General features: G+C 36.5%; 2 protein-coding genes across 8 annotated transcripts in view; one reads left to right on the forward strand and one right to left on the reverse strand.

Moving 5' to 3' along the window:
* The window catches only part of LOC114357420 (pyruvate dehydrogenase phosphatase regulatory subunit, mitochondrial), a 36,630-nt gene extending 29,524 nt beyond the window's left edge, over positions 1 to 7,106 (forward strand). For 4 of the 7 annotated variants that reach the window (XM_028311017.1, XM_028311015.1, XM_028311022.1 and 1 more), the window contains 6 exons: positions 1,143 to 1,440; positions 3,424 to 3,543; positions 3,728 to 3,787; positions 4,370 to 4,570; positions 6,224 to 6,330; positions 6,662 to 7,106. In XM_028311017.1, coding sequence (XP_028166818.1) covers positions 1,143 to 1,440; positions 3,424 to 3,543; positions 3,728 to 3,787; positions 4,370 to 4,570; positions 6,224 to 6,330; positions 6,662 to 6,794 — 919 coding nt within the window. In that variant the 3' untranslated portion in view covers positions 6,795 to 7,106. Of the gene's footprint in view, positions 1 to 1,142; positions 1,441 to 3,423; positions 3,648 to 3,684; positions 3,788 to 4,369; positions 4,571 to 6,223; positions 6,331 to 6,661 lie in introns of those variants that run through there. The other 3 variants (XM_028311018.1, XM_028311016.1, XM_028311020.1) reach the window with 2 other exon arrangements.
* Positions 7,107 to 14,394: 7,288 nt separating this feature from the next.
* LOC114357438 (uncharacterized) lies at positions 14,395 to 16,292 on the reverse strand. The gene has a single exon (XM_028311049.1). The coding sequence runs from the start codon at positions 16,034 to 16,036 to the stop codon at positions 15,203 to 15,205; it is 834 nt and encodes a 277-aa protein (XP_028166850.1). The 5' UTR covers positions 16,037 to 16,292; the 3' UTR covers positions 14,395 to 15,202.
* Positions 16,293 to 17,799: the final 1,507 nt, after the last annotated feature.

The raw sequence follows: 17,799 nt of genomic DNA on the forward strand, positions 1-17,799 counted from the left end.
TACAGGATTACTATTCGACAAGGCCTCACATACGATCGAGCATTGACTTACGCAAGCGTATTCTTGTGTATGACGGAAAAAAATAAAGAAAACTCACCTCACTCATCATTTTACCGAAGTCAGCCCTATGACTTTGGTGTAGTACCGATCACTGACGTTTGTCAACAAAATGGAGCTTGACTCTTGAGACAAGCTAAATTACACCATATTGTTAGTGACATTGAGCATACATTTTTTTAAATACCTTCGCGAAGTAAAGCTTCTGTACGTAGTACTTATTATTATTCTGTGGTACCACTATGAAGTTTACAACACCGGAACTATTCTCATCTCTCGTTCCCACCGCCGCAACTCCTTTGTAGCCAGGATCTACAGCTTGACCGCCAGTAAAAACCCAACCAGTGAAGGTCAAGTTTGCCCCGGGGAAAAGTTAAACTGTCATTGGACCCGCAACGAAATTAATCAGAAGAACATAGGAGGAGTTCGAAGTTAAGGTTCGACATTCCTCCAATGCAAAGCATCATTATTGGGTCATTTCGTTTTCGATGCAGGAGGACGACCTTTTCTAATTTACAAATTGCAAACGGAGAATTTATTCTGCCTGCACTTCTCACATTGGACAGACGAGTTAGGGAAGCCTCATGTTTGCATACCTATCTATCATATATCTCTTACGCTGGTTTTCACCATCGATCCCTAATTTTTAAGTGACCCCTATGGTAACACATAACTGAAATTTTGTTTTCATAGGGGTCACTTAAAAATTAGGGATTGATGGTGAAAACGGGCATTAGTCGCCTCTTACGTGGGGGTGGTCCTATTCCACACTGCCAGAACTAAACGGCTAAAACAATGGCAACGAATGCGTGTTAACACGTGTACTAGCCAAGCAATCCTTCGATTGTAGACATAAAAGAACAATATATCTCAGTAATGATGCAGCGAGTAGTTCCGACTCCTTTAGCTCAATTACCCTGAGATCCTGCCGTGAGAAGCATGCCCGTTTTCACCATCAATCCCTAATTTTAAGTGACACCTAGTTAAACAAAATTTCTGATATACCTAGTCACTTTAGAATTTGGGATTGATGGTGAAAACGGGCATCAGACACCCTAACTCTCTACATTCTCTCTCCATTCCAGCTACATGATGATCGCGCCGACCATCCAGCAGACACGCTGCAAAGTGTGGCTGAAACGTCACCTGCCACGCGACGGCTCGGTGACGCTCTCTGACGTCACATCCATGTACACAGCCATCTGCGTCATGGGTCCGTTCACCAGGACACTGCTCTCGGAGTTGACTGACGTTGACTTGTCCCCGTCGAACTTCCCATTCTTCACGTTCAAGGAACTAGACGTCGGGCTCGCTAACGGAATACGTGCGATGAATCTGACGCACACTGGCGAACTTGGATACGTGCTGTATATTCCAAATGAGGTAAGTTAATTTGCAGTGTCGGTATCACCGATAGAATAGGGATGTTTCCTGGGTAAAAAAGCAAGAGTTTTAATTAGTCCGTCAGTTAGCTTATCATAAAATACTCAACACGTATTTTTAACTTTTTCAAACTAATGAAAATGTAAAGAGATAAAGCGTGCCAAAGTTCTAAAGAAAAGGCCCGTGATGTCAATGAGTGCTTAAAAGCGCAGCACTTTGTGACGTCGCGCGGAACTTCAACACACTATTACTTTGTAATTATTTGTTTGATTGACAATTAAAAATGTATGTGCCCAATATTTATTGTAATTAAAATTGAAGGACTAAAAAATTTTTTTAGGAAACTAGCCTATTACTTGTATGTTTGCAAATGCTCAGATTTTTTCTCTCAACTCAACCAACGAAGGACAGGATTGCATCCTATAATTGATATTTACATTTTTAAGCTGTCATCTTGCCAATATCCAATTCCAGAAATGGAATGGAACGAACGAGCACTGTGTTGTTCAAAAGGTTATTAAGTTACTAGCTTTCCACCCGCGGCTTCGCCCGCGTGGAATTTTGTCTGTCACAGAAAAACTTTATCGCGCGCGTCCCTGTTTCAAAAACCGGGATAAAAACTATACTGTGTCCTTTCAAGGGACTCAAACTATCTCTATGCCAAATTTCATCAAAATCAGTTCAGTGGTTTAGGTGTGAAAGAGACAGACAGAGTTACTTTCGCATTTATAATATTAGTATAGATTTCCGTAATTAGTACGATTCTAAAATGCTCGAGATTTCAGTTGAACGAGAATATTCAGCCGTTTGCAATTAAAACTTAAAATATATCTGTCTGGTAAATTTTGCTAATTGTATTAAAATAACCTGATTTCTTTGTATCCGACGACCCCGGTTTTAGTATCAATGTTGCCAGTTCTGCAGTGGCAGGGGTACTTTTGAACAAATAAAATGTTTGCTCCCAGCACGGTAAATCTTTATCCAAAGCGATTCAATATTCATAAACCATGTTCTTTTCACTTCCCATGGTGTTTCCATACAATCTCAATATGACACAAGTAAGTTTATTTTATACTTTTCTTGTATTTAGTGAACATTATTAGTAATGGATTAATATTATTTAATTTCGAGTTTTTAAAAATGTTTTTTCAGAATTAAATGGCGGAGAAGGGAAACTAAACTGATATGAATTTTGCGAGGAAGAAGTCATCGATGATTGAGTCAGAACCAGAGCTAAAATAGTAAGACACGGGTCTTAACGCGACGTTTGTTAATGAGTTACATTATGTACTCACGGCTTGACGTTTCGGCTGCGATGCTGCAGCCGTGGTCACAAGCAGACTGACTAGTTGAAATGGAACGCGAAAGTTTAAAATCTTATAGAACCAGAGCTGTTATGAGGACAACGAGTGAGACGAGTTAGAAATAAACTGAGAAGAGGTATTTATTATTGGTTTTGGGCCTTCATTTGCGCCAGCTCGACCAGGTTTGATCTATTGAGAAGAGGTAGACGGGGCGGCGTTTCTTTTGTTTATGAATGAGACATAGACTTAAAATGACACGAGAATACAGTAAAAACTTAAATATTTTTTATGTTTTACGTTAAAACACGTTGTTGTGTATTATTATGATTAGCCCTGGAGGTTGCTGGTGTTTTATAATACTGTATACTGTTAAATAAATGGCCAAAAACGATAAGTAAATGGTTTTATTTCAATTAAAATTATATTTTGATTATGTTTCGTTTCCCTTTCCCATAATGTATAAGGACTCTTACATACAAACACGATACGACATCGCGTTGTGCGTCGTGGCACGTTGCGATGTCGTGTCGCATCGTGAAACAATGCCGCGTTCCTTGTTTTAGTATTTGAATTTAAAGTAAAGTAATTCATTGTTTTTTTATTTATTTATTTATCATAGGTAGGTTAGTATTTCAATTATGTGGTTTATGGGTATTGAAATAGAGCTTCTATTGCACAGTTCGCCCTTCACGTATACAACCGCCTGATGACGGTAGGCGAGAAATACGGCATCAGTCACGTGGGATACTATGCGTCGCGCGCGCTGCGGGTGGAGAAGTTCTTCGCGTTCTGGGGCCAGGACCTGGACACCATGACCACACCGCTGGAGTGCGGGCGCACCTGGCGCGTCAAGTTCAACGTGAGCACTATGACACATACCAACAGCAGGCGGCAGTCACGTGGGTACTAAACGTAAGCGCTGCTGGTGGAGTACACGTGGGCACTAAACGTAAGCGCTGCTGGTGGAGTAGTTCTGGGGCCAGGACCTGGACACCATGACCACGCCGCTGGAGTGCGGGCGCACCTGGCGCGTCAAGTTCAACGTGAGCACTATGACACATACCAACATGGTGAAGTTTTGTCTAGAACTAGTCTAACGTGAGTACTATTGGGTATTTGACACCATTAACCAATAATATTTCAAGACTAAAAATACTTTGTTTCGAGCTCAGGCTTTCGAATATATGAAGGAATAAGGGTCTCTTCAATGACTAATTATTATTGAAATTACGGTTTTAACGTTTATTTAAAGTGACAGGTTTACAGACTGTATGCAACGAGATCAAATTATCGAGTGTTTGAAACGTTCGATTTTAAGTTGACAGGAGGGCGGCGCGACGCGAAGTTAGCTGCGATCTTCACTCTGGTTCCGCGCCTTTGACGTCATGAGTTGTTTTCTTGCGCCCATAGATGGCGCTAACAACTTCAATTTAGCTCTAAAAATTGAGTTTGTTTTTAATGTACTTTTATTATGATAAATTAATAGTAAGTTGAGTTGAAATGTGATGTCAGAACTGTGTGTCAACTACCCAATACATTTCAATTTTTTTTTCCTCAAACTCAAAACAAATAGTGCCTAGCTAGTATGAGCTGATCTTCACCTTTATTTAAACACGGCTCCACAGAAAGACATCCCGTTCATCGGGCGAGAGGCCCTGCTGAAGCAGCGTTCGGAAGGCGTCCGCCGGCAGTACGTCCAGCTGTTGCTGACCGACCACGACCACGAGCTGGACCTGTGGTCCTGGGGCGGCGAGCCCATCTACCGCGACGGGAACTACTGCGGACAAACCACCACCACCAGCTACGGATTCACGTTCAAAAAACAGGTGAGCCACACAACTCGGGTGGGGAGCCGCTACACGACCACGACCACCGTGCGAACGTTTCGGTCGCTGATATCCCCCCACTAACTTTTTCTTTCAGCTTTATCATAAACTAATCCACTTTTCAGATTTGTTTTTAAATTAATTTTATATAGCAGCACAGTCTTTAACGTAATGCATGTTATATTTTGGAAAATATATTAATATGAAAAGTAAATTGCTATTCCATTTTTAACGTAATGCATGCCTATTTTCAAGTAAGTTGAACTTAGTTGTTAGTAACTTTAGTGAATCGTTTGACATGTTAAAGATGTCTAGGGCGACTCAATTCTAAAATCTAAAATAATGCATGCCATGAAAGATGAATAAAGTAATTTTAACAAATATTTGTCTCACTTGTAATTTGCTGAAATACCTATATGAATTAAAGTAAAATAAAGTAAAATTAATGCATGCTAAGATCGAATTTATTGAGACACTTTAATAAATAAAGTAAATTAATTGAGCCATCTTAGACGTCTAATAAATTGAATAAAAAAAGACGCATCTAAGAGCGGCTTACAGATTTGTATGGAATACATTGAATTAATTGATTGAGTCTTTAATATGAGTATTAACTTATATTAAATATTTTATCTTGAATAAATTAAACAATTAATGAGTAAAATTCTTAATGTGCTGGCTATAATCTAGGTTTCATAGGTTGATTCTGGGTTCAATTCCCAGGTCGGCCCTGCGGACATGTGAAGCCATCGCGGAAATCGGAAGACACAGCTGTGACCTCATTGTTGCAGCAGTTTCAACCAAATGATTTCCACAACAAAAAAGATTCCCACAACAAAAAAGATTTCCACAAAACAAAAGATTTCCACAAAAGAAAAGATTTCCACAAAAGAAAAGATTTCCACAAAAGAAAAGATTTCCACAGCAAAAAAGATTTCCTTAACGCCAGAATCGCCGAAATGCGCCACCCGCATACAGCATAAATACACATAATTTTGAAAAAAATATGTGGAATTACAATATTGATGTCTCTCTGCCCATCTCGACCGAGGTGGGTCGTACGGTCAGCGAAGCCGTGTAGTTACTCCCCGCCCATCACTAGCTTGTTGATTAGGAAAATTGTTATTAGCACCACTTGGTGCTTTGTTTAATTAATATTGAATCGCACGCCATCGTTATTGGAGGGTGAGTATCACTGCAAAGCGAATTACTTAACTTATCGCAGTGAACTGAAAAAAATAGGCCACGCGGCGCGTAGTCGCACAGTTCACATGGAAATAGCGATTTTTTTTATTGTGGAGCGGCGATTTCATTCTATTGCGGCAAGCAGCGGAGTGGCGCTGTAATATTATTAATTTGTTATGCTATGCGTAGTCAAAGGTGCACTAGATGGTTTATTCCCGTTGTCCCCACTAGGCTTGTCCCCACCAATGATTAATTAAATAATATATAAATTTTATTTTTTGTTTCCCGCTGACCGCACTCGTCCGGCCGGCGAGGCGGATTCACCGGAAAAAACTAATAAATTTTAATTATTTAATAAAAATAAACTGGGGAATAGCATAGTGGGGAATTCGGGAATGAACCCGCTAGATCACCTCCAGGCCGACAGCACTTAGACAAGGATACTTGCCATATCTTCCTGTTCCCTAGGTTTGCCTCGGGTTCGTTCAAAACATCGACAAAGACGGCGTCGCTCAGAAGGTGACGAATGACTACGTGCTTGGTGGACATTACGAGATCGATATAGCTGGTATAAGGTGAGTTCCAACTTCAAATTAAATCATTTATTCAGTACTTAGGCCCTTTGAGTAATATTTGATAGTTGCAATAGGCTAGATGACAAAATTTCAATTATTTGTCCGTCAATATAACAGTGCTACATCGAGTTGAAATGGCGCGTTACGTCACGCTTGAGTAGACTTTTTACTCAAAAGTGACTTCACGCGTCATTTCAACTCAATATAATACTGTAATTATTCGATTATGAAAAAAATAAAAAATATGTGTCCAATTTTTTTTTATTCTATCTGACGGCCTAAATAGAATTTCGATTTCATTACCCAGTCATCATCCCTGTTGTCCCCACAGATACGCCGCCAAGGTGAACCTGCACTCGCCGAACTTGCCGACAAAGTACCCCGATAAGGAGCGCGACGTGTACCAAGCCACGAGGAAGCTTCACGAGCCGCACCAGTTTCTCGGCCGCCATTACCAGCCCTAGAACTACGATACGAAAATACGCTCGATTTCTTGGATTAACTCAGCTTCAGCAAGACAGCTTATATTCACTTCAAAACTTCAATATTGCATCAGTTTCCAAATGAATCGCCACCACGACCCGGCCGTAGCATCGCTTCGAAGCAGCAGAAGATTCTTGAACGCTGTTTTCGTATTTTCAATTCTGTCTGTCCTCGCTCATGCGAATTGTTCGTTATGAACGTGAGTGAGATTGAAAATACTGAAACTACGTTAACTAAACTATTGTTAAATCTTTTTAATAAGTCAATTAGAAAAATATCGGTAACAAACTTGACTTGGTCATGAAGTGTTTTCTATTGATTTGTTAACCAATGGGGTAGTATTGTTAATGTTAATCTTAAGCAATATTTAGCAGCTAAGACCATATTTTATATTTAGAATACTTACAGATGAAAGTTCACTTCCCAAAGTACTTCCTAACGCAACTTCAAGCAACTCGTGTAGCAGAACACCAGAGTTGTAGCGTCAGTCTCTCACTTTGTCACTCCTCGCTTGATAGGTTTATTACCATAACTAGCGGCCGCCCGCGACTTCGCACGCGTGGTTCCCGTTTTACCCCCTTAGGGGTGGAGTTTCGTAAAATCCTTTCTTACTGGATGCCTACGTCATAACATCTACCTGCATGCCAAATTTCAGCCCGATCCGTCCAGTGGTTTGGGCTGTGCGTTGATAGATCATTATGTCAGTCAGTCTCCTTTGAGTTATATCTATGGTATGGTATGGTTTAGATATAGCTATGGTATGGTGTAACACTCGTAGGTACTAGTAAAGAGTCGCCACATATCTATACTAATATTATAAAGCTGAAGAGTTTGTTTGTTTGTTTACTTGAACGCGCTAATCTCCGGAACTACTGGTCCGATTTGAAAAATTATTTCAGTGTTAGATAGCCCATTTAACGAGGAAGGCTATAGGCTATACAACATCACGCTACGATTAATAGGAGCAGAGTAACAATGAAAAATGTTGCGAAAACGGGTTTTCACGCGTACGAAGTCGCGGGCACAGCTAGTTTATCTATAAACGTTGTGACATTTGTAACCTATTTCCATCAGTGTGATCATCATAGTCAGGATCAACAGGTAATCAGGTCAACAAATGGAGGATTTAGCCTACAAAGTGAGGTCATGTTTTTATTCTTGCCTATTGTTATTTTATTGTTATAAATGCCTGCTTTTGCCAACATTAGGGCTTCTCAAAATTTAAGACTGAGAATAATAGAAAGTCTAAAAGTTTGATGGACTTAACAGCCTGAAATGATATTGTTATAATATTAATGTTAAAGTTACTATTGTAAGTAGATTTGAACTTAGTACTCATTTGACCCAGTAGCAATATTATATGATATTGATATTGAAATGACAATAATAAACTCTTCCAACTATGACACAATACACCCGGCCTCAAATAATTAAGTATACCTAATTTACTGAAGATCCTTTCAGTAATATGAAATTATACTTAACATAAAATGAAGATATATTATATTATACCATAATATATTATAATATACCTACATAAAACTACATGACTCCAAGCATACATTTTTGTTCTTATTACACTAATTGTCCTGTAGATTTGAAACCCAAAATCGCTGGCATTAAAATTTGTCACGCGACCCCTAAAGCTAAAGCGTTCAAATGTATTTTTGAGTAAAATTATGGCCCAAAGGCGAGCGGAGAGCGGATTGTGTTATGAGATTTGGTTGTATTTAATTCGAAATTGTAACTTTAGCTAGATTATAGTATAATATTTATTTGATACAGCACAAAATGTAAAAAAAATGTTAAGCTTTTGCAAGCAATATTAATCGATTATCATGAATGATATTATTACGTTAGAATTGAAAACTGGTATACTATACGTTGTTGTATTTATTTCATGTGGTATATTTATATAATATGTTGCTTCTTTATTACTGTTCTAACATGGACTGTTGAAAATGTAGGTATAGCCTGACCAGGAACATAAAAACCCTGGCATAGAGGCGCGTCAATTGCATTTGATAGTGCAACACTGAGTACAGTCGTACATGTGTTAAATTAATAGGCTAAATGTATGTATCAGGATTCAGGATTACGGGCTAATTTGATATTTTCATAAATTAACGAAAAAATATGATTAAAGGTAACCTGGTTTAAATAAATTAAATGAAACCATCAATCGAGCTAGTAGGATTTATTTTATTATTCATCAATAATCAAATTCAGAACTTGAATATTCAACTGCAATGTCTGCTCATGAACGCTTCAAACTCGGTACTTCTTTCCCAATTCCATAAAATTCAAAACTTAGAAAGTGACAAAAAACTTTAAAATAGGTAGTTGAAACAGACTACAGCTAATTTTCATAGTGGACTGTACTATACGATAAACATGTCAGTCAATTTGACAACCTTTGTCGGAAACATTATTCAATGAAAATATTGTCCGAACCCTTCATAATTTAAGAAATATCAGGCTTAGATGATTCCTAAAGGAAAATGTTGATTAGGGTACATATGATTTTTTATTTTGTGAGACTTAACAATTTTTCAATACTATAAAAAGAAGTAGAAAGGCTTTATTTTCTGAAATAAACATGTTGACGTTTTCTTAAAGCGTGCGGTATGAGTGCTCCTATTTATTGGCCATAACATTTTTATCTTAGGTTTAACAAATTTTTAAACTTCATCGCAATGTTTTAACATATTTTAAGTAAAACTTCCTCGATTTTTGTTAAGATTGAAGCAAGGATCACTCAATCCACATGCACATCGTTCAACAGCGTACGTCAGCTGTTTTGACCAATCGTATCGCAGAATCAGAAACGCGTCTGGATTGTAGACGTTAAAAGTTACCGTAATCGGGGCTCTGATCTATGACGAATGGAGGATTTGGCATATTCGATGATTTCTGAACACGAAATTCACGCGAGCAAATGCAAGTTTAACCTACTCAGCGCCACGGTCGTATAAAAAATAATGTCAACCAAATTAAAAACACATTACACAAAACTGTCTTTATTATATTGTGCGTATTTTTACGATTGCCTGCAACCCTAAACTTACATTTATATTATAAGGGCTCTTGTTTATTCTCAAAACAGAAAATAACTTTTCCTACCGTTTCAGATGAGACCATTACCATAGAATGGAGCCTGGGAGACAGCTCTGGTTGTTATTTTGGATATTCTTGGCCGTCATATTTATGTAATTAGAAACTACTGTCGTGATTTTGATGTTTTATGAATTATAGACAAAATATAAAATACATTGTAAAACTATGTAACGATTTCGATGTGTCATTTATCCTTATTGTCATGGATTAAAATACATTTATGTAAGTCAATTATTGCAGGATTTCTATACAATTCCAATCCGTCCGTCAACTGTTAAATTTGAATATGTTTTTGGTCAAAATATCTGCGGTTTTCGATGTTTTTATTGTCACATTGTTTTGTTTATTGTCACATTGTTTTTATAAGTCTAAATTGACTATATTAAAGTGTAAACGCATCGAACATCGACAGTTGAAATTCGGATTTGGACAAGGTTTGTCATAGGATGTTTTTTTTTTCTAGACGAAGTTGAAATAATTATACCATTTTGACCCTTAACTTCTATAGCATTAGTCATTAGGTACTAGTATTATAATATTGTCTGTGGTAGGTACTTATCATCTAAAACGTTTATTCGAATACATCTTGTATGACTATTCAATCGTTTCATTGATCTTTATTGATATTGTCATTGTTTTTTATTATCTAATGACAGATTGAATATATTGAAAAATTGTGTGACAATTCCATTGTTTTGTTTCTTTTGTACAATATCTCCAATTAAACCTTTAAATAAATATTGTAATTACCAGTATTGTCATTGTTTTTTTATTGTCTAATGACAAAGTTTGAATATATTGGAAAATTGTGTGATGATTCCATTGTTTTGTGTTTCTTTTCTACATCTACTAAACCCACAGACTAAACCTTTAAATAAATATTGTTATTATTACCCTTACTAGTATTGTCATTGTTTTTTTTATTGTTTAACTAGCTTTTGCCCGCGGCTGAACTCGCGTGAAATTTATTTTGTCACAGATCGTCATAAATTATACATATCATGGCATGTTAATCTGGGTTATAAACAATAATACTGTAAAGTTTCATCAAAATCCGTTCAGTAGTTTTTGCGTGAAAGAGTAACAAACAACCAGACATCCATACAAACTTTCGCATTTATAATATTAGTGGGAAGTAGGATGACAGTTTGAATATATTGAAAAATTGTGTAAAGATTCCATTGTTTCTTTTGTGAAACATCATCTACTAAACCCATTAATAAATATTGTCATATCCAGTATTGTCATCGTTTTTTATTGTTGTCTAATGACAAAGTTTGAATATATTGAAAAATTGTGTAACGATTCCATTGTTTCTTTTGTGCAACATCATCTCCTACTAAACTTTTGAATAAATATTGTTATTACAAGTATTGTCATTGTTTTTTATTGTCTAATGACAAAGTTTGAATATATTGAAAAATTGTGTAACGATTTCATTGTTTGTTTCTTCTGAACCTTTCAATAAATATTGTTATTACCAGTATCCAATTGTTTTATTATAACTCTATTACCAGTATCCAATTGTTTTATTATAACTCCTTATAGTCTTTTTCACGTAAGATGATCCGTATGACACTTCAAGGTTATCCATATTACGCATACTACATATGCAGAATATTTTTGAAAAAATATTTGTATTTTATTAGCAATATAATAAAAAAAAAACTGCCTTGTCTTGAAATATATAGTAAAATCTGAGTCTATTGATTATATTATAATTAAATACGATGTAAAAATATCATTTATTTCATGTACGCAATGTGTGAAACGGAATAGATTTAGTGCTGGGGTATTTCTTGTATAATAAAATCGATTATTTCCGCGGTTCATTAATCGATTGCAGTGAATACTTAGTTATTAAAAACATCACAAAAATCAACTATATTTTTCGATTATTGACTTTTAATAAACGCATTAAAAATAAATTAATGGTTTTTAATTTAAAGAAACAGAACCAGTACTTTTTAATAATCGTTTTTTGAACATGAACCATGAAATTTGAATATTATCAATAAAAAATTGTTACAATAATAATATTAAAAAACATGTTTTTTACAATTACAAATATTATTTGTAATTGTAAAAAACATGTTTTTTGTTAAATAACACCTATACAAAATATTTCTCTAAAAGTAGGTTTTTATTAACTCTTGGAAAAAAATCGATAGATTAATCGCTATGGTTTAGTTATGTGACATCTCTAAATCTTTCAAACTCGAAACGTCATACGGATCATCTTAGGTGAAAAAGACTATAGTCTAAGTTAACTCCTGAAACTAAGGCTTTTGGCCACGGTTTCGCACGCATGAATCAGTGTTTGTCACAGATCATTATGAATAATAGCCCTATATGTTATTTTAATTTATAAACAAATCTGTAGTTTAATCAAAAAATACCGAATTAATCTATTATAAATTAATTATTTAAAGTATTACTCTCGATTTCACCTTTTCATTATAATTTCCCCTTCTCATGTCCTATTGGAAAAAAATAAGTTTGAGCCGATTTTTATTAAACTTTTTTACTTTGCTCTGACAAACTGAATTTCATGCAGGGGAAGCCGTGTGCAAGTGTTAGTAAAGTATAATATTTCTGGGAAACATTCCACGCGACTGATCTCTTCAACAGCTCTCTATCGAATGAAGACAATAAATCGGCCCAACTTTATAAATCGGCGGTCTGCGCACCCACGCCCGATCTGGGGGCACGGCAGTGCCCCCACCAAGTCGAGCAAAAAAGCGGCACGGCCGGCCGTACCATCCTTTTCTCGAAGCAATTCAGGCCATTTTCGACCGCCTGTAACTTCGTTGTGGATAAAACTAGAAGGCTGAATTTTCATTAGCTATGCAGGCATTGTAAAAACACGGTATATTTAAAATTTCATTCAATTTGAACCAGTAGTTTAAGAATTATAACGGGTCAAAGTTACTTAATTTTGTCACTCACTGACTGACTTACATATTAAAGCGCAAAATTATAAAATCAGTGCGTGGCGAGGGAATGACGCTAAAAACTGTAGACTCTTTTTCAACTAAAGAAAATCAAATTATTGTTTATTGAAACCGCAAAATATTAATAGAATTTGGTGTAATATACATTTAAATAGATTATTCGTTAATTAAAACAAAGGATAAAGTTGATGTTTTTATAAATGTGGGTCCCAAAACACAAACTTTTGGAGTACGGACATGCCTAGGGAATGACGTTTTGGGTCATTCAAAAGGAATTTAAGATGTTTTAAAAATAGTTTCAAAAAATATAAATGGGTGATGAATAAAGCACATTGTGAGCTGTTATTTAACAATTTTGGAATAAAATATTAACAAATATTTCATGTGAAATGTGGCGCGGACTAAGAGTTGACATATTTTTGTGGAATGACCCATATATTGACTTGGCCATCGCATGAAAACACGTGTAAATTAAATTATTTAGTGCGATGGCCAAGTCAATAATTTACGTAAAACGTTAAAGATTTCCTGGCCTGGACTTGGTATTACATGGATCTCACAACTTTTTACCGTAGAACAACTGAGTTGCGAGACTTGGTTTTTTTGACAAGTATTGTTTTTGATGGGATACAACTGTTTAGTTGGATCAGTGTGCGCACTGAGAACTCAACCCGACTAAACTATCGGCCGACGAAAAATCGATGGTCTGCGCCTAGGCTAAAAACGATTTTTTTTTTCAATTCCAAACACGCACATGTTTGTTTTGCTTAGGCCTTGTCCAGGAGGGCGAATTGGCCGCGAATGTCTTCGCGCGTACCAACACATAGCGTCCACAAAACACGCGCGAGTTGAAAATTCGTACTTGTACGCGCGAAGACATTCGCGGCGAATTCGCCCTCCTGGACAAGGCCTTAACCGATTGAGTCCCAGACGGCATTAATTAATGTCATAACAATTGATTATCTAATGTGTCTAGCTAGATTCGCGGAGCTTGAAGGATTAATCGTGAACGTAAACTAGGATAAAGAAATCAAATCAAAATATTATTATTGAGCCATTAGTCCAGTCAATAAAGCATTATAGAGGGAAATGAATGAATAAAAATTCGCATTGCAAAACATACAGAGCAAGCTACATAGTATGAATTATCGGGGTTGTTATCGCAGTTATTAAATTAATTTATAAACAATAAAGAGCACAGCAATGTTAATAGTAGTACGGCGGCTGACACGATGCGACTCCCACAGTAGTTATTGGTGTCACATACGCCTGTATTCAGAAACGAAAGCGGCAAATCGAACGCACAGCGTTGAATACAGCTCTGTGATTGGTTCGTGTCACCCTGTGTGTCCACGCGCACTATGAGACATCATAGTAAAATGTTTGTGAATATGAAGTATCGTGATTTCAGTCTTTACTGGGCTGGGCTGGGAGAGAATGCCTCCATGTATTAAATCCGCCAATGGCAACTTGATGCCTTAAAAATAAGTATTAAATAATATTACAAACATGATTTTGAATCCCATTTAATAATAATATATTAATTATCAAATAATATAATTTTATTATTGTACATCATATGTCTTTAAGTCCTTGAATAAGGCTGAATTGCACCAACATACTTTGACGGTAACTATGATAATAACCGGTGTTTTTTTTATGAGGTTTGACAGATTTTTTACGTTTGTTAAAGTAAGATGGTGCAACTCAGCCTAACTGTAACTGTGCAGTGCGGTTAGTCACCATGGTTGATATGTTTACAAGAAAATAAAATAAAAATGAGATCAATATTATTAGGGAGTCACAACGCTAACAAAAATTTTGTCTATTCACAAGACTTTACTGAAAACTGAATTTAAATAAAAACTGAAAGTAAGTCAGAAATAAGTACAACCACTACAGTTGTATGTGAAGCAGTGACCAATAGATTAATTACAATATTAATATTAGTATAACATACTAACACCACGGTAATACTAATAATATTACCGTGCTAACACCCTAGTCTATAAACTTACAAATTTTATTTACCTAACTAATTACTAAATATAGTAAAGACAATTTATTTTTGTGCAACATCATTCCTGATTCTATAGCTAGTTATATTTCATTGTGAGTATTGTATACTACAATAATAATCATTATTATTATCCTAATTTACAGCCAATTAAACTAATGAGTTAAACTAAATACATCCAAGAACTGACTGTCTAAAATCTTAAGTTTAAATTCATTGTATACTGATAGTTTTTTTGGATATACATCAGTGCAACTGATCTTAAATGTCCAGCCTTCATTCATCATAAATATTTACAATTTTACTTCGAAAATTCTTCCTCCAAGTCTGGGAATATGCTCAATAAGTCAAATGTACGCGATGGATACGGCCGGGGTTGTCGTAGTTTCTCTTTTATCAGATCACATGGAGATTTTGTTGAGAAATCAAACCTTACAACCTTTGAATGTATTGTCTCTCTTAAGTACGGTGCAGCTACAGGTTTCAGTCTTGACGTGAGCACTTTTCCAAATGCTGAGCATTTGCCTCGTCTTATTTTCTGCGTCAAGATGTATGACATATCGGTCTTGCATGGTAATAAAGGTTCCGGAGTTTTCACCTTTACCGGATTAATTTCACTGTCAATAAATCTTGGTTCAAACAATGTTTCGATAGAGCTATTGCCGCTAAGTGATACTTTTCTCTTCCGAGGGGCTGGTTGGTCTGGTTTCTTAAATGTCATCGATTCCTTTACAGCTTTGACTAAATCAATGATATGTTCATCATTTTTATCATCTTCCATCTTCAGTTTCCTCATTTCTTCGGCTAATTTTTCGCGCTCGCGTGCAAGTCGTGCTGCCTCTTCTTCTTGTTGCTTTTTCTTTTCTTTAGCTTTGAGCATGTTGCTGACTTGCATGGCCAGGACTTCTTGAATCGGGCTATCAGTCAAGCTTAACGTGGGCAGTGGCAGACGCTGCGTTGAAGGAAGCGTCAGGCGAGTTTCCGACAAGGTCGCATTTGGGCCTTTCAATCTTGGCAGTTGCAATCTAGGAAACGGACTATCATTGCCCTCTGATCCACTTGCCTGCACACTGGTCTTGGACAGGTGGCTGTCCACAAGCGCCATCAAAGATGAGTACGAACTTGAATCAGTCATCTTTTGGGAGTTCCTTGGACGTGTCGATAACAAAGAACAGACTCACTTCATATTAGATAACAAATCACAATTTTTGAAATTAGAAATGTACTTTCATTTCTACGATTAATTTATCACGAGATTTTCTGTTAAATGTCCCCAGTGCCAAATTGAAATCGTGATGTAAAGGATAGACAAGGTGTATTGATAATAAATATTGATTTTATTTCTCCTCACCCACACAAACTCACGCACACACTTTTTCTCATGTCACGTTTGACAAATAAAATGACAACAATGACAAGTGACTGAAGTGAAGTGACACAAGATGTCTGTAGGGAGATAGGGACGTGAACGAAAAAAAAACATCTTTGTCTATTAACCAATTGATTCTTTAGTCGTCTAGTCGATTTGCAACGCTGAGCTCTGATTACGCTAATTTGTAATGTCGCACGCTCCATTTTCATATCAGCTGATGTGCAATTCAGTATCACGGTAAAGTTCATGCTGTAACAAGCACGAAACAATCGATTTATTCACTTCCATTAAAAGTCCGAATAAATTAGTTATTGTATTGTTTGATTCTGGCAATAAATACTTTTCATTTTCATTTTCATTTTCATTTTTCAAATTATTTTTGAAAATAAAATTACTAAAACACAGCAATTATAATACATTTAGATAGCTTTAAAAACCACCAGGGTTTGATGTAAAGCCAACGAGTTTGGAGTGGGTACAGTCGCGGAATGAAAAGGTTCGTCACCTTAGTGTCGGTTTTCGCTTGCACTAGGTACTGTAAGTAAGAGTCAAACCTGCCAACATAACCGTGCAAGAAACAATGCTGCTAACATTTAAATAAATATGACGTTTGCTAACGAATGAGGTTTTGCTTGTTTATTTTTCTATCCCATCAGTGCAATATTGTTACAAAATGTAGTTTTTTTTTCAATAGATAATGGCAGGTTGAACCAACAAGAAGGTTTTAGTTTATCAATCATAATGATCTTCTTAACAAGTTAAATCGTCAAACAACTTGGATCTGAATAATTTTGAACTTTATTGACGAACAGTTACATAGTTTCAAAAGGTAATATGTGCTCGCGATTCGTTGAAGGAATCAATTTGAAAACTGACGAACCTTTTCATTCCGTGACTGTACATTCACAATTTCACATGCAATTATACAGCATAAAATTATTTTGATATTTTTACATTAGCTTTAGGAAATAGTCCTTCAGCTTAAAGGCACTGGGTCTCTATCAGAAGGAACTCTAGGGGTGGAATCTCCATAGGCGTGGGTTAACGGGCAAGGAGATAATATCTTGGATGGTTGACAATCACTTTTCCTACAATTTAACGTTCCACCAAACTCAACACGCTTTCAAAGATATGGATGACCCACGCTGAACTGTCCCGCCAAACTCAATGACAGGGGGGCGCTACCATCGTTCAACTATATGGTTTCCAACATGGCAAAAATCTGAACCAGCGATCCGGTATTGACGGTGGCGCCCCACTGTCAATGTCATCGACAGGACAGTCCAGTATTTTGGAACCATAACCTCGTAGCCGCTTGCTCACACTTGACATGACACAACTGATTGACAGTTATCTTTTTCTGCGCATCAATGACCCACGCTGAACTGTCCCGCCAAACTCAATGACAGGGGGGCGCTACCATCGTTCAACTATATGGTTTCCAACATGGCAAAAATCTGAACCAGCGATCCGGTATTGACGGTGGCGCCCCACTGTCAATGTCATCGACAGGACAGTCCAGTATT

This window comes from Ostrinia furnacalis, unplaced genomic scaffold, assembly GCF_004193835.3.
Source record: "Ostrinia furnacalis isolate ACB-3 unplaced genomic scaffold, ASM419383v2 OfSCF3149, whole genome shotgun sequence".
NCBI classification, from domain to species: Eukaryota; Metazoa; Arthropoda; class Insecta; order Lepidoptera; family Crambidae; genus Ostrinia; species Ostrinia furnacalis.